Source organism: Cottoperca gobio, chromosome 16, assembly GCF_900634415.1.
Source record: "Cottoperca gobio chromosome 16, fCotGob3.1, whole genome shotgun sequence".
Classification (NCBI taxonomy): Eukaryota; Metazoa; Chordata; class Actinopteri; order Perciformes; family Bovichtidae; genus Cottoperca; species Cottoperca gobio.
In genome coordinates this window covers 15,375,429-15,397,262 of record NC_041370.1, presented here as the reverse complement: position 1 = coordinate 15,397,262, position 21,834 = coordinate 15,375,429, and the positions used below count along the sequence as shown (strand labels likewise).

Here is a 21,834-nt window from a genome sequence, read left to right as displayed (position 1 = left end):
ATAAACACGCGAAAAAATCCACTAGAAAAACCCCCACAAAAATCTAGTCGCAACCGTATAAAACGGGAGACTGTCTGTTTTTCCTGGCCAAGGTCAGGGTTCTTGAACACAACACGAGCGGAATGTGTCCTCACGTGGTCACGTCATGTAAAAAAACTTCAATATTAAACTGTCATTGACATCAGTGAACGCAGCATGGCGAGTGTAAAACAGAGAAAGATGGATGCGGAATGTCATTTTCCAGGAGAAATGGACGAACGATTATTTATTTGTGGAAGTGTGCCTAGTTTGTGCGGACACGCTTGTGGTGATAATAATAATCTCAAGCAAAAACGAAACATGCCAAACTGCACGAGCTGAAAGGACGAGTGAGTTTGGATAAAGTTAACGCTCTTCGGCAGAGTTTGGCCCAACAAGCAGCTCTCTCCAGAGCGTAACATACAAACATGGACAGATAGATAGGTAGACCACCACACCAAGAACAGACTATTGCACCACTACTGTGCAATTATCACTGCCATGTGCAATATTCACTTTATTTTCTATCAACCACTTGGTGGTACTTATATTATTTTTTATTCTATTTAATTATTGTGTACTGCCTTTTTACTTCATATGTTCTTTTGCTTGTTTTCTTTTACATTTCCCCGTTGTGGGACTAATAAGGGATTGCTGATTTCTGATAAAACAGAAAGATACATGGATAAAAAAGTTGCTTTTTTTGCACAGCATAAAAGAAAGGTGAAACGAATGGACTGCGTCTTAAAAGAAATTGCAGAGGTTATGAGTTCAATAACTAGTATGGCCCTCGAAGGATGTTGTAAAAAATAAAATGGCCCTCGATAGGAAAAAGGTTCCCCACCCCTGCCTTATAGTTTCCCCAGTCGAGCCCCTTCTTCTTCTCCTCAGCTCAAGGGGAAACATCGGGTCTCTCGCCAGTTAGCACCGCCATGCTACGGGATGCTAACAGCTGGTCCCTAGTGTAAACACTGCTCTGAATACACATGCGATCCCCGGTCACAGTTGGTAATGGGAAAAGTACGAAGAAAACCAGTGCAATAGCGGGTTTGGTGTCCATGATTTCCAGACAGGTTGCAGAGCAGTAAACACAGAATAATTTAAATAAGAAAATAAGTACTAAAAAACACGATAAAATAGAAACTATTCAGCGTTGAGTAGGAGCTGCTGTAACAGGCTGCCACTCGAGCGGCGCCAAGAATCCGTATGATTGCTAGAGGTGCCCCAGGCTCTTCTGATGTAGTCAGCCCCTTGCCTGACCAGCCTACGGACAATGCAAGAGAGCGGAACCATGTTACGGACTTCCTCTCCCCTCACAAGTCTCCACCAGGGGAGTGCAAAGCGTCTGGGGTCTCTTCGGCATGGCAGAGGTAGACCTTTTTGCCTCGAAGATGTTGATCCACTGTCCTCTAAGGCTTTCCTTGACGGAGAAGACCAGCCCTCTGGGTCAGGACGCTCTGGCTCACACGTGACCAGAGGGTCTTTTCTACACCTTTCCACCCCTTCTATTGATCTTAACAACACTTCTCAGAGTGCTTTAATAGAGCCACAGGCTTCTTCTGGTGGCCCCCTTCTGGTCAGCCAGGACTTGGTTCTCCCTGCTGCACAAACTCTGCTGCGGGACACCCTGGAGTCTCCCCGGCAGGAAGGACATCTTGTCACAGCTGGAGGGTCAGATTTGGCATCTCGATGCTTGCCCAACCCTTTGCTGAGTGAGTACATAGAGCCCGTCCAGATGACTATTCTGAATGCTAGAGCACTGTCTACTTGTTTGCACTACAGAAATAGATGGAAGCTGTTTTCTGGCTGGAGCACACATCGAAACAAGGACCCAGTACATTGCTCTGTGTCTACTATCCTTGAGTTTCTGTAGTCCCTCCTAGACAGTGGCCGGTGTCTTTCTACCATCAGGGTGTACATGGCTGGTATTTCATTGCAACATACTAGGGTTGACAACAACACAGCCACAGGCTGGCATCCTTCTTATTAAAAGAAGCTCTGAGGTTGTGCCCCCCTCCCCCCCCAGCCCCTCAAGGGCTCCTACATAGGACCTACCCCTGGTGTTGGACGCCCTATACTTGCCTCCTTTTGAACCCTTGGCACAGGCAGAAATGAGGTGGTTGTGGGCCAAAAATGCTTTTCTCCTTGCCATCACTTCGACAAATTGTGTAGGCAAGCTACAGGCCTTATATGTGAACAATTTGTGTTTGAGGTGGAACCCGGATGGCTCAGGTGTCACTTTGTGGCCGAACACAGCGTTCCTCCCTAAGGTGCTGCCACGCTCACATCTGAATTGGCCTATCCAGTTGCCACAATTTCACCCTCCCTTAGGAGACATGGAATAAAGGTCAAAACTCTTATGCCCAGTACGAGCACTTTAAGCTTATATCTAGGCTACCGCGTGCATACGATAGTCTGAACAACTCGTAATCGGTTACGGTGGTGCTAGGAAGGATCGTAAATGTAATTTCCCATGCATACAGGGTGAATGAACATTCTTTGCTGCCCAGAGTAAAGTGCCACTCCACCAAGGGTATCTCCACATCATGGGTGGACATATGGTCATTACAGAGCATATTCTCCAGGTTCTACAGGGTGAATGTCGCATCCATTGGGCATGGTTCTTCTGCTCAACCTTTATGACGTGGGTACTCAGGATTCCTCGCAACTCTGTTATAAGACATCCAGCATTAAGCACTGCCACTGACGGTCAATAAGGATGACATAGAATGACAACTACGGCTATAACTACAGTTCTATAATTCCTGGATGACCACCAGAGTTCTTAGTCACTCAGAATCTCGCGATTCCGCGAAAAGATTCTGTAGGTCTGATCTCGCCATTGACAACGGAACATATACATAACCGGGGTCATCCAAGGTCACACGTGACTCGTTTATATTATCTTGACCTGTGAATGCACAAAATGGAAAATATTCAGTGTTAAGCACTGCCTTTGGCGGTCATCCAGGATTCATAGAACCATAGTTATATTTGTAACTTCCGTTTTAAATAGCCAGACTCATAATTCAGAGGGACATCAGAATAGCATTACTATGAGCATTCATTTGGTGTCGGGTCCCTCACACAATGCTACATTAGGCCTCTAATGTAGAGAGGCTCCCAAAGGCTTCATTAAAATGAAAATGGTCTGAGAAGGCGCGTCTACCCATACAGCTGTGCGTGTGTGCACATGAGTGTGAAGGAGAGATGAGTGTGTGTGTGTGTGTGTGTGTGTGTGTGTGTGTGTGTGTGTGTGTGTGTGTGTGTGAATGCTTGTGTCCTGGGTATGAATAATATCAGCCGAATGCAGAGGATGGAGCTTCCACTTCGTTATGGGTATTTGGTATTTTGTCAACCATCCCAAGGCAACCATCCCAAGACCCAAGGCTCCATCAAACAGAGAACAGTCGCACATCTCTCACTGTCTCTGGTAAATAGATGACTACATTTTTTTATGAAAAGCTAAACACAAACAACCAAAGAAAATGTAAAATAATTACAGATTATGTCCAGTCCCATGTCAAACAAGATTCACTTTTATGAATGTTTAAGATTCCACATGGTCAAAAACACAACATCATCCATCCGGCACTAATAAAACATTACATTTGAACTTTTCTTTTTGTAAATGTTATATTTAATGGATGTATTTTTAAGAAAAAGAGAATATCCATTTTGTCACAAGTTTTCTTTGCAGCTGGATGAAAACCAATTTACGAGAACCAATAGATGCACATTTCTGTTTCTCTGACTGTATTCATAAGATCTTATTTTAGAATGAAGCATTTTGAATGAATAACGCTAAGCAAAATGTTATGCAAATCCCTCTTTGCTTGCAACACTAACGTATCAGACCACAGTGAAGCGTGTGTGAACAGCATATCTGATGCATCTCTAGTCCAACTGAAATGAGCTCTGTGGAGGATGGTTAATGGACAACAGCTATTTCATTCATCCCAGCCTGACTGATTGGTACGTACGAGGAGGCTACTTTCACACCTCATTTAATGAGTCTGGTAGCATGTTAGATTCAATCACAGACACACACACAGGCTTGCACATGCACAGGTATCTGTATGCATACACATACATACACCTTATATGATAAGATGACCTACTGTTGCAGTTTTAATGGCAGCATAGCCATTTATTGACAGGTGGATGGATGGACAAATAGACAGATTTTTCTGCAGAATTTAAAAATATGACATCTGAAGAGACAAAAAAATAATAACACTAAATACATTTTTACTTGCAACTACTCAAGTAAAAATGTCCACTGACTGTACAATGCAATCAACTAAAATGTCAGAGACAAGTGGCCCATGATAGCAATTGGGCCTTTAACTGCTCCAATCAGCAAGTGGTGCTATGAGGCTGTCTGGAAAAACAGGCTGCACATTGGAAGGAATTGTGTGTTCTTGTGTGACAGAGGGAGTGCAAAAGTGTTGATCTGAGTAAGTATGTCTTAGAGAGGGTGATCTTTCAGTGGGAAGTGGAGAGGTTACTTGGCCTTTTCAGATTCAATCATAGCCATTCAGTATGATGCTGTTATATAAGCGCTGGTGTTCATCGAAAGAGAAGACAGGGGGATATAATTTGGCCTTTACTTAAAATGAAGAATAAATCTACTTCAGTGTGTGTAACCTGTGATTGCCACCAGTATGAGAGGAATTGGAGAGAAGAGATAGAAGATGAGGTGAAGGATGAGTAATTAGGAGAAAAACAAGAGTTTGAAAGGTGGGGGCAGTGATGAAATAATTAAAACAGTGACAAGGAGAATATACAAATTACAGGAAAGAAAGACCTGCAAGGAGAAAGGAGAGTAAAAACAAGGATCAGAAAGTGTAAATCAAAGAGGAAGTAATTAGAATTGAGACTCAAGGAAGAGTAAGAAGGAAACTTTCAAAGAATTTCAAAATATGTATTTTGTTCTGGCAAGTTTCTCTGTTATGCTCACAATCATTGACAATATATGGAAAGTTTATAAGTAGGTCAAGAACGAGAAAAGAGTGTGTGTGTGTGTGTGTGTGTGTGTGTGTGTGTGTGTGTGTGTGTGTGTGTGTGTGTGTGTGTGTGTGTGTGTGGGGTGGGGGGGTGTGAAGAGGGGCAGGCAGGGGAGAAGAAGAAGAAGAGGAAAAAGAGGAGACGATAAAGGGTAAATGGGGGACAGGAGCAACAAAAGACAATGATAAGTTAAAGAAGAGCACTCTTATCTTTCCTTATGTAGGTTAATTGACTGAGGAATTAAAGCTAAAAAGATATAATTCAATTCATTGCATGGACGTTGAGAGTGAAAGGGCCGGTAGCATATGAAATGATTCCTAACATACACACACACAGACCAAGCTGGTGTGTCGTTCTAGTATATTTCTAATTATCAGTTAATTGTTATTCCCTATCATTAGGAGGGTGGTGTTTTAATTGTAATGTAGCCAAGCAGAAAGCCTACCTATACATGTGGGGGACAATTAGCCACCTCCATTAACCCCTGGTTAATTACAACCATCATTGCTGCTTCCCACAGCACTTTTCCACTCCTTTTTAGCCCTCATCTCTATCCCCGGGCCTTCATCCCCATTTTCTTAATTTCTGCCCTTATTTCATTTATCTATGATCTACAATCTTCCCTGATTGTTTGATTCAAAAGTACATCTGTTGTGAACTTGACTGGCTTTTTTCTTTTTTTACAAAAAAGTTTTGTTTCATTTTAGTTTTCTAGGTTACCATAACCCCTTTTCAGTCCTCTCCTTCATACCTTTCTTAATATTTCCCTCCTTTATTCTTCCAAAACAAATTTCTATCAGAGATGCGACGGGGAATCCTAATAGGAAGGCAAAACAGTAATTTATGGTTAAAAATGAGTGTGACAAAGAAATCAGAAACACTAAAAAAAAAAGAACACTGAAGTTAATCCCTGATTTATGTCTTCATCACTTTAAAGTAAAATCTCTATATTCAATTTCAATCTTTTCTTGTTATTATCCTCCTCCATTTATCCTGTTAAATAAACAGTTGTTCAACTTTTCTACCTCACTACACCAGAGAAATAGGGGCTACATTTAAGACCCTTTTAATAGAGCAGACACACATATGATGCAGATCTGGATTATTTCTCTTGAAAATCTTCAGAGAAAAACGTATGCATTAAATATGAATTTGTAAATTCAAGGTTAATACAGGTGGTTTTCCAAAAAATTCATATTGTGTGTATTAAGAATATATATTTTGTGTGACCGAATAGGCAAGACCCTGAGGTATATCGCTATATTGCGCTGTATTGCCCCCCATGCCCCCCATGTCCCCTGAGTCTCTGCACACACTAGATACCCTTTAAGCCCACTTTGGACAAGGTTATGTTACTGGAGCTCAGTTACACGGCAACATTTCAAGTTACAGCAAACAAAAACAAAAAGGGTCAAGAAGGGTTCTGCTTTAAATGCAATGTGTCTGCCCAGGCCGAGCATGGACAACCCTGAAATTATTTGGACAAATTATAATATTATAATTCCATTTTGTCAATAGATTTGTTGTCTGTATTCACCGCAGCCTTCTGCCTGTTCTCAGTTTTCTCTTCCCCTCCTCTCTCTAAGTTGATGTGTTCTTAAAGCAGAGGCTGGACCTGCTTATTGTCCATTTTTGGTGGAAAATGGTGATAATATGTTATACTATGTTGTCACCATAACAATGGCAGAAACAAATTAAAAAAAAAGTCATTTAAATGATAGAAAAAGCATGTTTGACAGACAGAGACAGACGTGCAAAGAGAGAGAGAGAGATAGAGAGATAGAGAGATAGAGAGAGAGCGAGGGGGAGAGAGATAGAGATAGAGATAGAGAGATAGAGAGAGAGAGCGAGAGAGAGAGAGAGAGAGAGAGAGAGAGAGAGAGAGAGAGCGAGAGAGAGCGTAAAACTGTGTTTTAAAGACATGCATAGGCCAGAGAGAGAGAGAGAGAAGGGATAATAATGTCCATTGTTCCATTAGGGAAGACAATAATGACTGATAAAATGAGGTTGCTAAAGACGACACAATGGTTCTTAATTGACTCATTAGGGAGAGAAGAGAATGAACTGCACTAATGACTGGAGTATGAGCGCTGCAGCAAAACTGCTTGGTAAGCAAAACAGAAAGGCATTTAGTTTATAAAATCTAGGCAAAGCAATATTATTTGTTTTCGAAGAAAGGGATAGTACAAGAGACTATAAGGACAGAAACAAAAGGGTGAAAAGGAAAAACTCAGATTTTTGCTGTATTTATCGATGATGATTTATTATCTTTGATAGTTCTTCTGGGTGAAATGGGTGACCGTGTACTGTACATACCTGTAGGTGTTCCAGGATATAAGGTGGGTTGGTCATACCCAGCCTCAGCATGGCTCCTTCAGGAATCTCCTCCACCAATCTCCACAGCAATGTGGGCAGGTCTGTCCCAATGTCTCTACCATAAGCTCCTGTGTCTTCACTGGTCAACCAGATCTCACACACTCCCTCTGAAAAAAGACACAAAGACACAGATTAAACGTGTTTAATAACTCATTTAGATTCTCTTTTTTTGTTTTGGAAAGGTCAACTTTGCAGAGTGATGATCTACAGCAGGGGTATTCAACTAAATTTCTAAGAGGTCCAGTTAGAGAAAATTTCTGCGAGCAAAGGTCCGGAGCATCATAATGTCTAACTTGCGTTATGAATTAGTGTGAGATATATTGAAGCAGCCTAGTAGCTGTATCAACGTCAAATCTAATAAAGAAAGTACAATTTAAAAACATTTAGACAATATTTATTGTCACCTAACATTGAACTATACAGATATATATATAATAATGTAGATATGTATAATGTTCTTCTCGGGCTGCATTTAAAAATACAATTTAGAAAATAAATAAAATAGCTTTTGAAAAATTTTGCATCTTAAAATAAAGAGCTTAATTTTAGAAAAATTAAATAAAGTAGCAGCAGCTTGAGTTTCCCTTTTTCTTTAACTGTTTCACATCTTGATTTAACTCTCAACCAATGTTAGAATAAATCAACACATCTTAACAATTGAACAGTTTGACCCAGGCTAGCACATCCTGGGTTAAACTGTTCTGTGGCTGATGATGCTGACAGGTGGCCTATTTGCTTTATTTTGTCACAAATCAACATCACATTGAGCTCTGAGTGCTTATTTTCTGTGCCCTCAGCTCAGACTTGAGAGGGTATGTTTGGTCAAAAACGTTGTGCTTTGTCTCATAGTGTCGTTTCACATCACCACTTCTAATGAGCACCACGAGTAAATACGAGAAAAGCTGCGCCGGTTAAAATAGAAGCGCTCCGTCAAAATAGAAAATCCCTCAATAATGTATTGATTATAGGTCCGGGTCCGGATAGGCCAGTATGTTATCAATGGGCCATGGTTCCCAGATGTTAATATATGGCTCATCCAACTGGACTGTTGACAATTATATACACACCACAATACCCGAGAGGGCATTCTTTACTCTAACTGAGTTACATCTCAGTCCTCTGGTGGTGGCGTCCAAACTGCTCTAATAATAAAACAAAACAGTAATCATTTATGTTTTATTTGAGTGTAACGTCTTATCTTATATAAAGAAATATTTGCACAGCTTTCTTAACAATTAGCTGAAGGTTATAATTGATAATGAACAGGGATTTCTTCAGGTTTCAGGTGGCATTGGAACACTCTTTAAACACATTCTCAGTGTCATGAGAATGGATTGATCAATATGGGATATTTTATCATGCTTTTACCACAATGGCCAGCCCAAGCAACATCGCTTCCCCCCCCCATTACAGCAGCTTCTCTCAAGTATTATCATTTCATTACCTTTAGGAGACTCTTTTTCTCATTGCCCAAGTGTTCCAATGCTTTGGCAGAACCAAGCTCATGACAGTCACTGACAAGTATTAAAAATACTCGTCCTTAAAAATGCATTTCAGGAGTGTGAAGGTCACATACAGCAAGAGGGGACAATCGAGTGGCTTCATGCTAAATTAGAGCAACGCACACTGCTAGAGCTTAATGATCTAACTGTCATTTGGCTGTAGGTCTGGAAATGGTTGAGTGTCTGCTTAAGTTATGTGTTACGACATATCATATCATGCAGGCACACAAAAATACATTTGCACTTGCAGGGGCACAAGCTCAAGTACACACAGATGCATACATACACACATAAAACCTCACAACCTTCATTATCATTAGCTGTGCAGAGACAGACAGAAAGATGCATGTGGTCATTCAGAGAGTAAAGATGGGGTTTGGCTAATTGGAGGGGGAGAGAGAGAGAGAGAGCGAGAGAGAGAGAGAGAGAGAGAGAGAGAGAAAGAAAGAGAGAGAGAGCGCGAGAGAGAGAGAGAGCGCGAGAGAGAGAGAGCGAGAGCGAGAGCGAGAGCGAGAGCGAGAGAGAGAGAGAGAGCGAGAGCGAGAGCGAGAGAGAGAGAGAGCGAGAGCGAGAGAGAGAGAGAGAGTAAAACTGTTTTAAAGACATGCATAGGCCAGATAGATTAAAGATGATGACAGTATAATTGTCCGGAGTGAAAGAGTTTCCAAAGCTCATCATCATTGACATAAAGATGCACTAATGATTCCTGGAGCCAGCCAGGTCTAAAAGCACCATCAAACACATCCATCAATCTCACGTGATCAGATCTAAAGGCTTACACACATTATACAAGAGGGCATTTAGGATATGATGTTCATTTGCTTCAGTATGCAGTTAATGAAAATCTTATTTGACCTTATTCCAATAATCAGTAATAGCCTTGTTCGTTAAATCTTCTTTAACATTTATTAACTCATTCTAGTTACTGTAAATGGTATGCTTTGTTTTAGCAAAGACATAGATAAGAGCTACCCATTAACTGTTGGTCACTTAAGAGCTTCACTGGAGGACAAGCTCTATGAAGAGTTCAGTTACCATTGATTCATAATGACATAGCAACATTAATTCCATGGTTGATTTGCTTCTGTGTCACATTTGAAAAAAATAACATTTTTAGCCTGAAGGAGTGGTGATCGAAAATTCCCAGGTCAGCTCATGTCAGCTTGTTTGGAATGAATTAAACCATTTCCTCTTCCAAGGTCTAACCCTTGAATGCATCATCTGCATCCCAGGAGTGAAAGTATTCCTACACCCACTACACCAGCAGCATCACTTTCTACGTCACAGCTCTGTCCCAGATAAATGTTGGCAAAGTGATAATACAGGGCCAGACCTGCATTAAATTGGCCTACAAGCTAAATTGGTTTCTTCCAAAACAACATTCCTGCGATTCCACACACATAATGCTGCCAAGCTAGTAAGCATGTCTACGGTCTGCTCGGAAATACATCTTGTGATCCCTGTGTTAATTGGGTTTTGAACAAGATGATGCTTTGGAAAACTCTAAGGTGTTTACCCAAGGCTACAGTCGTACATAGATTGCTGTACTCAAGATAAACTCAATAACATGCCCAGTAATTTGCCCCTTTGACCTACTTCTCTGTCCCCTTTGTATTAGGTGTGCCAATGGTGTTATTGTTGGCCACCGAAAGAGAGAATGTGGCCGTTTCATCAGGAAATGTTAGCTTCTCTATCATCTCTGATACACTGCACAGCTGCTTCCTCTGGTTTTGGTATGTGTGCAGTGGAGAGAGGGGTCACAGTGGTGCAGGGCTGAAATGTGTTTGTGTATCAGCAAGATGTCAAGATTACTACAATGAAACTCATCACAACAGGAACATTTTTGCAGAGAAATTTGAAGATCTTATAATTTACAACAAATAACTTTTGCTTTTCATATTGTGCTTTAAATGTGCAAGTAGTGTGAGAATGAAGGAGTTTAAAAGTAAATAGAAAAGAAAATGTGAAGTTGATAACCGTATTATGAAAACCTAATATTTTCAATGTGGCAATTGTTTGAATTTAAGGTGGTCAAGCAAGCGGATACCCGTTTAATCCTCTAACCCTGATGTCAAAAAGAGACTTATTACTAACCAAATTGTTGTACTTGTATCCGTTGAAATAACACTGGCAAGTTTCTACTGAGCTTTAACCTGTCTGTGTTCAGATTACAAGCTCGCCCCTTTTTCCATGTCACTTTAAGATGTAGTTTGGTGTCGGAGCAGTTGTAAACAAGGGCGGGGAGCAGGACACTTTCCCTAAAAGCTATTAACATTCACTGAATTCTGACACAGCAGTGCAAACACAACACAGGGAGGAGTGAACAAAATGGAAAAAGGGCAGAACAGGAAGATATTAAAGTGTTTCTTCTGCTTTCAGGGTTGGGGCTACATGTAGGTAGGGAAAGAGAGAGATAGAGTACACACAGGAGGAAACAGCTGTGTGCATGTCCAAGCTGCATTTGTCTTTGTCCAAGAACAACACCATCAGCATGTCTGACAAATGCCATATACATATCAAATAATCATCACTCAAACTATCTGCCTCGTTTGCTGTACGTGTGTGTGCATGTGTGTGCGTGTGTGTGTGTGTGCACACATGGGATTCCCCAACCGAGCCTTCTAACCTGAACTGTTGGTCGTTTGTTTCTTTGCTCGTCTAATGTGATGAATTTAGGTCAATAAAGGCTTTCATGTATGTTTTACTATGCCAATGGTACCACTTTGTGCTCTTAATGTTCTTGTTTATGCTTAAGTAAATCAGCAAAAAAGGAAAAGCAAACAAAGAATACAAAAAAACTAAATAAAAAACACATGTGCAACAGAATTTGAGGATATGGCGAGAATATCTTCTGCCTAGAATAAAATGTATCCTAGTGACCAGGATGGACAAGAGGCTTTGGTTTATGATTATGTCTACTAATCCAGTTTAGACTGACACATTGGGATTCAAAAAAGTACTTACACAAGGAGTATTGTTTGTATATTTTCTAGTCCTTCAGATCAAAATTCAATCATACAGGAAGCAAACATGTACCTTTTCAAATTTAAACTTGAAAGTATGTCTCTATGTTGATCTACAGTTTTTATTCATTCATCATTACTGATATGTTATCGTTTCAAGGTTAACAACGCATATAAACTGCAGTGCTAAAAACCACACTAGCTTATACTGTGGTAGACCTCTATATGTCATTATACTGTTTACATATATAATGTCTTATGGCTCTGTGTCTCTGCTCCGCCTCTGGATGAAAGGATGGGAAGAGTGGGAGGAGAAAAGAGATGTGGGCTTTGAAGTAGTTGCTTTGAAGTAGCATGACAGAACCAATTGATTCAGGTGATTGGGTGCTTTAGTAAAAGGCACTGTTTAAACGGTAACAGGGGCTTAAATCATAAATGAGACGCACAAGCGGCACAACATGACCACACATTTTCATGTCATGCTTGTTTGTATTAGTTGGTACTGTCTGGCTCGGGTTCCTTCAATAGCAAATACATACATATATGCTAACATTTAATGAGTTTACAGCGGCAGTGGTTCCACCATGTTTTTATGCATTTCTTTTAGGACTGACTTTACACTACATCATGTGTGTATAACAAAAAAAACAAAAACTGTTATTTATATACATAAGTGCATGTTTAACTCTGTGTTTGTGCTTAGTCTGTTCTGTATGTGGATTGTGTACATAAACACACACATTGCAAGTTACCCTTCTATCCCTACACACGGGCTCTGTATTCCTATATCTTAATCTCTTTGGCATTTGCCACCGGCTATAATGTTTAACAGATTATAGATTAGATAATCCTATTTAACTGCATTAAAACCTCATTTTCTATAACACAAGTCAACACATGGCTAAGCATGTTACAGTTACATACGTGGAGAAGAGAGAGCGTGAAAGAGAGAGCGAGAGAGAAACAGTTCAAGCATGGTTCAATCTAAAACTTCTGTTGGTGTTTTAGCTCTCAACCAATTTACTTAAACTGTTTTTTAAAAACAATATTAGCCCATTTTAGTACACTTTAATGTGACAGCCTGCAAGTCTGGATATGTATCTATTGGCCTGCTGATATACCTTAAAATATATGCACACACACCCCACCCCCCCCCTCACTATGGCAGCTTAATGTACACAGCCTGCTAAACTATGTGTTTCTTTGTGTCATGGAAAATAAGGATTTAACACGGTGTAATAGGATCATCGTTATGTGCATATAATCTGTAATCTAGTAAACATTAACCCCTGCAAACAATCACAATGTGCATGACCTTATGTGCAGCAATAACATCTTAGAACCCTTTGAGCATATTCGCAATATAACTCAATGATTTAACAGATGTCATGAAATACTTTGCCCTTCATTTACTTTAATGTTGTTATTCTTAAAGCTCTCTGACCACCTTATAAACCAACCAAAACATACACCTCATATTCTGCTACTGAAAAATGTAGATCAGCACAACAGGTTGTACTTCTCAGAGTACAAAGTGTAACAGAATGAGTTTAAAACAGATGTTGTACACTGGAATAAACGATTTCCAAGGTGCAGGTACTGCCACAAATTGAAATCAACAGGATAGATCCCGTAGTGGACATTGGATTTAGCCATCGAGCTTATCTTTAAAGTGTTGCAGTTGATGATTCAAATAAACAGCAGGATTACAACCTGCCAGAACGTTGTCTCTGAGTCTCTGCCCGTAGTTTGACCGCTTTCGACTTTCTTCTCTTGTTGGTTTCCATAGAAAACAATAATTAGGCCGAATATATATGTGCACAAAACCCATCTGTAATATTACCACATATATTGAGTGTTTTTGAAGTTGGATTCATTCAATCTAATTAGATGCTCAAGTTATAAACATAATGCCATGTCTCAGTAAATGAGAAAATCAGGTCACAGTTCAAAATGACGTAACGCCACAGCAGGTCAGAATCAACACATACCCTTACAAACATGAAAACACTGAGACATTGACACAGGCATACATCATCTCTTGCTTGGAGCAATCAATTCATTTACCCAACATGAATATGTATCAGACAACCAGTTAAGACTCACTCCTGAAGGGCTGTGCATCTACACTGTGCTTTATATAGGATATATTATTTCAAACCAAAGCCTTTTCAAGAAAGAATTCATTTCTTCATCACTTGGAGGGAACACACAGACCTCATCTACATATAACCATGTTTAACCATGCAATGCTTTTGTACAGAGCCATTGACTGGAAGGCCCATCTGACCTTCAATCGCATTAGACCCTCCCTTGTCCTCCCCCATCAGCCAATCCCCTCTGGCTGTAAGCCTCCACAGTAAACCTCCCACCCACCCCTACACAGTAAAGAATGATGGGGCAGATGTCAGCAACAGCAACTTGAAAAATTAATTGATTAATTTTGAGGGAGATATAGAAATAAGAATGTGTGTGCAGTGAGGTTGGATTACGAGGAGAAGGAGATGCATACAGAAAGAGTAAATGGTATTTAAGTAATTTCTCCAAGTGTTGGAATAACTAATAGATACTTTATTTATCCCAAGGGAAATTCAGGACTCATACTGTACTCATTTTAGTAAATTAGCCATGAATCGCTTGCCATGGTCAAAATCACATGACTGCTACCCATCGTCTCTTACCTCTGCTCGTGCTTATTCTAAAATTCCACATGGAACCCACTTTATTTCATTTGATGCTTCTCACCGTCCACTGCTGTGGGACATTTTTCTCTCAGTGTGAGATTTGCCAGCACAAAACAAATGCTGCTACATTTCCAACAATTATCACTTGCAGGTTTACTGAATAGATGGCGTTTACCTAGAACACAGTTTACACCGGTGTTTTCATTCTGTCAATACTATCCACCTCTGCATGACATAACTGGCATTAGCCGTCAAAAGAATAATAACAGCCTGTCCAATATACGGAAACTCTTCAAAAATTCTTACCATTTCTCTTTGGATTTGAATTCAACACCTCTCACTGAAATGCTTGAACTTTTCTAATCTTTGATCCACAGGCATGTAGGAAATAAAAAAATGTTACACATACACAAGCAGCGGCATATTAATACACAGAGACAAGTCCTCCTTCAATTCCAGACACACATTCTCACACGTTTACACACTGTAACCCATGCACAAACGCCGCACACTGAGTTTAATTGCAGTAATTAAGCAGCTTAATTTAGACAACAACTGTTGATGTGGCGCGTGGGCGTCTTGGCAGGTAGCATCATCATCACGGATTAACCCAACACACATACTTGTATATGCAAATATTCGGTCTCTCAGGCATGTTTACTAAATACATGCACATCGACACATGCATGTGTCTGTGCACATGTGGATGTACACACATAGGCATGGCTTCAATGAACAGCCTACACAATCTCTTAAACAACAACATGTCAGCTTTAACCCACTTTCACATAGTTTCTGAACTACAGGCATGACCTTCTGTGCATGAGACTCCTGTGCATGAGATGGGATGTCTGGATACATCAAAGCTTGTATGTGTGTATGTATATACTTGCACATGTAATGTATGGGGTGCATAAGAAAAACATGCCATAGCATATATGGGTCAGACATACTGTATAAATATATCAAAAGTAATTGGCAGAGGGCATCCGTGTAGTGTGTGTGGGTACTTTATGTATGCATGTATGTATATATATATATATATATATATATATATATATATATATATATATATATATGTGTGTGTGTGTGTGTGTGTGTGTGTAGGGAATAATTGGAAAATAAGTTATAATTGGAAAATAAGTTATATCCCTTCTTTCATCTTGTATGTGTGTGAGTGTGTGTGTGTGTGTGTGTTAAAGAGCTTCTGAAGCTGCTGCATAGAAGAAGGAAGGGGATCTGTAGGGACCAAAAAGAGCCCTTTCACTGCCCATAGCGATGCACTTCCTGTGAACTCAGAGGAGAGACAACCAATGGGCACACAAGAAATTCCTGATGCTCTGTAACTGATTGTTGCATCCTCAGTCCAACTAACTTTATGTAATAAAGATTAAATGAGGACATATATAATGTTTACAATATTAGCAAAGATTGCGTGTGTAGCTGAACTAAAGTTACAGATTCCACTCCCAAATATTTAATTCAGCCCCCATTTGATGGTAAAATGGTTCAAATGATTCCTTTCTTGTCATGGCTCCATCAAAACACAAGAAATTCAGAGTGTGTGTATATCCTGGCTGTAAGTCACTGTTTAAAGTGCAAAAATCAGAAAATGGGAATTAGTAGTGCAGGAGTTCAGAATAAAAGTGGACCACTTCACACATACCTTTAGTTTGCCTGTCAGTTTCTAAGGATAGCACTTCTTACCATTTTACCACTTAATAGTATTTAGCAAAGGTAAATATGCGTTGCTCAGCTATTATCACTGTATCCTAAGAGCTTCGCAGGCAATGTGGCCCAGTGGTTAGAAGTGTCGCTTCACAGGTAGCATTGGTTTTCCCTGTATGCTCTAAATGCCATTGATGCGTTAGCCCTGAGATAGTCTGGCATCATGGCTTTCTTCTCAACCAGTGCATGCTGGGATAGGCTGCAGCCCCTGCCATCCTGAACAGGACAAGCAGGTCTAGAAATTGGATGAATTGATAAATGGCAGAAATATGCCTCAAATATATGCTGGTTCACAACCTCTGCGTTGTTTAGATTGGACTCTATGAGCGGGGGTTAGACTATTACAATAGTGTTGAGTTGTCCTCATTTACCTGTGCATTACAAATAACAAAACAATATCCCTAATAAGAGGAATAGATTGTGTGGGAGCTCTCTGCAGAGAAGGATTATTTCAGGAGTGAGACTAATGTTAATAGTGATTGTGTTAGAAATCAACAGGCCTTGTTATATGCTCTCATTAAGAAATGCTCTCATTAGAGTCACTTTACAAGCAATGAATGCAATTAAACAGGAGAGTGGAGTAAAAGATGCAGTGGTTACAGTAGGTCAAAGTCATTTGTTCATAAATGGTATGTTAATGACAACTGTCCCTGAGCTGAGAATACCTTGCAAATCGTCACATTTGAAAAGCAAAATGCAAATGTTTGGCATTTTCACTTGATAAATGACTTCATAGTTTAATTGATTCTCAAAATTGTCACCTGTCAATCTACTGATTAATCAAATCTTTCAGTATGTTTTTGCAAATGATATCATTGTATGACGCAGTGGTTATCTATCAAATAGGGATTATCCATATTGTCTTGAGATTTGACCCAATGTTCGTCTATCAAGATAATGAACTTGTACTGCATGTCATTAAAAGCACATGACTTGAGCCGAGGGGGAGATGAATGGCTGATGGGGTGTGTGGATTGAGAGGACAGGGAAGCTGAGACACTGAGTGTGAGGGGGATGAGTGTCAAAGGAAGCTATAAGGGGCAGATCTCATTTCTGTATGCTTCAGAGACCCCAAGAACTGCAAGGCACTAAGGGCATTACACACGCACACACACACACACACACACACCCCCTCAACATTGAGATTACATATGGAAATGAGTTCCTATTAAAAAGTCATTGAGGTGGTAATGGTTAATATCAGTTGTCAAAGAAGTCAAGGCAGTGGACACACACACACGCATAAAATGTATGATCACTACCAATATTCTCACATACACACATGCAGTGCTACGATTGTGTTATTAATCAGACATAATAAGGTTTAATTCTTTCTAATTCAAGGCCGTTGACCTAATTTCTTTACATGCTGTGTGTGTGTGTGTGTGTGTGTGTGTGTGTGTGTGTGTGTGTGTGTGTGTGTGTGTGCACTAGCCAGTGAGCCACTAATTTGATAAATAATAATATGTCTGGTCAGTATTTATGCTAATATATTCATGACCCACCAGCAGGCATCCTGTTTGTGTTTGTTAATTCACTTAGCCAGTGTGTGTGTGTGTGTGTGTGTGTGTGTGTGTGTGTGTGTGTGTGTGTGTGTGTGTGTGTGTGTCTCTCTCTCTATGGAATTAGTTACTGTAGAAAGCCGGGCGAATTTTAAACGCACACTGCGTGTGTATGTGAATTAAGTTAGTGACCCTATAATATATTGTGTGTGTGTTTAGAACTGTATTTGAAAATTTGCAAATGTAATTACACGTTCTGTGTGAGTTTTAATTTAGTCAGTGGCTCTGTAAACATTATCTTATTATGTAAATATTAGTATTTTTATGTAAACACATGGCATAATTTCTGTATTAAAGCTTTAGACTAATGACTGTGGTTTGTTTACCAACTTAACAAGCTGAGGAACAGATATGCAGTGGGGCTACTGATCCCAGTCTGCCCATCCTCCCTCTCACTGCCTTCCTCTCTTCAACTCTTTAAGTCATCTCCCACTGCACATAGCAACACTTTCACATACAAACACTATGACACTGGGGACTCTGCATTTGTTCAACCCACATCAGATGAGATCACAGGTCACTGCTGCAGATCTGATTGTTGTCAGTCACATAACACTTAGGTTAAGACCAGCACACTGCATGAGGAGCTATCCCAGATCTTTTAGAATTAAATACATTTAACAGTCAAAGCTGTGCCATTTTACATGTAAAATACTTGTAGTGCAGGTCAATTATTGATTAGTTAACAGTATATCACTGAAACTCATGAATATACATACACATTCATGTGTGGAACCTGTTCAGTTACAAATTACATGAAAATTCTACACAGATAGCAAAGACAAAAATATACAGTACAGTTGCTTAACAGAGGGACCGAGAGCGGCAGGAAAGGGTGGAAAAGGAGTGAACTGCAAGAGAGAAAGTGCTGAGAGCTTGTAAAAGCTGTTCTTGTTCATTTATGACAGCTGCAAACACACACACACACACACACACAAGTCACAATAAATGGAATGTTTGTCACTCTCGTACCGAAACACACAATCATCCTCTCACACTTATCCTTTATGGCTACGTGGCAGATTGGCTTAAAGAGTACAGATATGCGTGTCAATTATCAAACAGCTTTAGTGAGTTATGGACAGGATCAGCCTCTCCTCCGCTCTCCTTTTCTCTTGCAGAACAATGAAGAAGCTTTTTGGGCTGCGTGAGTGCAGGTGTGCACATGACGGTGCGTTTCAGATGGATTTATAGAAACAAAAACACCAGCACTCACACAGAAATGCAGTCTTCTTGTGTATTATGAGGTTTTGCTTTGTGCCCTGAATAACCAATTAGACCCTAGATCTGTGAGTGCCAGTGTTTTGTTTCTATTGATTCTTGCCACTCCCAATACATTATTTAAGTTTTGCAGCTGTGCACGGTGCTACTTTACACAATATTTTCAGATGGATCTCCCATGACAGTTAAGGCTACTCCTGCAGAAATGAAAAACTGAAAAGCAAAGTGATGCACACACACACACGTCTAGCTACTAGTCAAAGGGGTTTTACCACACACACACACACACACACACGGGGGTCGGAGGGAATCAGGCATAGGGTCTACTGCAAAGTGACAGATGTGGCGACAGGCCATCCAGTCAGGCAGAAACACTCAACGGCTTCTTCAGCTGAAGACCGGGAGTGACATTCACTGAGGCTAGAGAGAAAAGTGTCAGCACAGTCCCACACACACACACACACACACACACACGCGCGCAAAAAGCAAAATATATAAAAACAAGCAAACTTAGCTTTACCTTTTTCCATTAGACTAAATGTCAAACTGTTTAAGTTGTATGTACATTAGGTTCAACTAACACTACAAAGCTGCTTGTCTTTGGTGAAGACATATTTCCTTAAAATACATAATTGTTGCAGACTAATAACTAACTGTCCCAACATTTGATGAAATTAAAAATAAAATATCCTAACATCACTTCAGCAAGAGGCAGGCAGCCTGAAAGAGGCATGCTGAGGACATGTCCTAACATGTACCGACATGTAACTGGTTGTGGAAGTAAGTTCCTGTGTGCGTGTACATGTCATGCCGCACAACATGATTCTCCTTTCTTGTAGAGGGAAAGGATTTCCTCTCTTTTTAATAAATGTATATGTCTATTCTACAGTACAAGACGTTTAGAACAAAGATGTGGCATTTGTGTGTCATTCATTTAACAGACCCCGCACTTTTTTCATGACTTCTTTTACATTTGTGTCGATTATTTTTCTTCCTATTACTTTAATTGGCTCTCTCTTCTCACTCTTTCCATAATTATCTTCTTTTCGTCTTTCTGTCACCTACTATGGCCATGTATTTGTGTTTTGCTCCATCTGTGAACCCAAAATGTATCTTGTCCTCACAGATAAGGATTAACATTTGAAGTTTCCGAGGCAATACAATGGGACAGCACAAGCTTCAACAGATCTAATGAAAGCTGGGTGGTTTGGGCAAAAATAATTAAATAAACAAGCTGCAGATTAAATGATTTTAACATTTATTGTAACAAAGAAGCCAATCCAATATAATAAGTGCCTAATTTCCCATACTGACTCGCATCACATTATATGTTTCCTACAGATTGTTTGGCCATGCACTCGTGCTGTGAACTTCCCATTTCACCTCATATCAAAGGTGAGAACAATTAATTCTGCTTCCTCTTTTCCTCTCATGCATATTTCATAAGCAACATAGCCGTGTTTTTGCATGTTTTGTCCCGTTATTTATTTTTTTAAAGACGTTGCAGCCAGTTCAGAGCCGCTCAGCTGAAACTTGTGCAGTGGTGCGTTCATGTGATGTGGAAATCAACAACCTCTTAGCCTTGAATCACCCAGCTCACAACTATTCCATCTATACTGGGGCTTAGCATCAAGATGTGAAGCCAGATCTGGGTATGATGTACTCATAAGGCCTGTCCGTTGCTTGCCTGATATTTACAGTTTTCTTTTTTAAAGGAGATGATCAGTGTAAACTGAATTTCACACATTTGTTAGGTTTCCATGCATCAAACTATTTTTGTTCGTTCTATTCCCTGATGCTGTTGGACACTGCTGGTTGCAGTAAATAAGCTACTCAGACTGTTTACACATATAGAAAGTGAAAAGAGGAATTGAGCCAAAGCATAAGAGGTATTTATGTGTTGTGGATCAGCAAACAAGAACAGTAGAGAGTAATAAAGTTTGCACTGACACGGCACTGCTCAATTTCCATGTTGGTGTTAAACATTAAAATTGTTTATAAAAAACCTACATTTTTACTTTTTAACATTTTTTTTACTTCAGCTAAGTCCTGGTAAAATATTTGTTCTCTTCTTCAAAACAAAAAGTGAATCCAGGCTGTAGAGTAGTAACCCTACACCTGCTTGGTTTGGTTGATAATGCCAGCTACCCACCCACTTATGTGATTTGCATATTGTGCATGAACATGCCATCTGATAACACTGCAGACAAAATATACACAATGAGTAGGCATGGACTTATTTGGCTAGTGTATGTGATGCAGATGAGATTGTAATGTAAGATTCAAATATCAAAAGGTCTTCCGAAACAAACTTTAAATCCAAAACTTTAAAACGAATGCAGAGTTTGAAAACAATTATTCACCTTAAAGCTGCATAAATAAATCAGCATAAGGCATCCAGCTAAACTATTGGAGCTGACATTTTACTCAATCTAATCATCTTTTAGTGCAATACGAATACAGTATCCACTTCCAATGTTCCCATAAAGCAGGTAGAGGCATGAAGCTGACTCCGATATTCTTGGTAACGGTGTTGTTGGCTTGCCATCATACTGTAATGTTGCAAAAAAAGAATATGATCAAAACGTGTTAAATAAAGCACGTTCAATTCCTAAATAGTTTTTGAAGGAGGGAGATACAAGACTTTGGCTACAAAAACTCAGTCAGTCAGCTCTCATCTGTCAAACAATGCTGTGTCAATAAGGAAAAGTAATTACATTTTTTCAGTGAAGTCACCTTTCCTTTCAAAACAGATCATTTCCAAACTAAA

General features: G+C 39.8%; 1 protein-coding gene across 2 annotated transcripts in view; it reads right to left on the bottom strand.

Annotated features, from left to right (window-relative positions):
• Positions 1 to 21,834, bottom strand: part of cdkal1 (CDK5 regulatory subunit associated protein 1-like 1) — a 227,723-nt gene that overhangs the window by 93,860 nt on the left and 112,029 nt on the right. For both annotated transcript variants that reach the window (XM_029450878.1, XM_029450879.1), the window contains one exon: positions 7,345 to 7,511. In XM_029450878.1, coding sequence (XP_029306738.1) covers positions 7,345 to 7,511 — 167 coding nt within the window. The remainder of the gene's footprint in view (positions 1 to 7,344; positions 7,512 to 21,834) is intronic.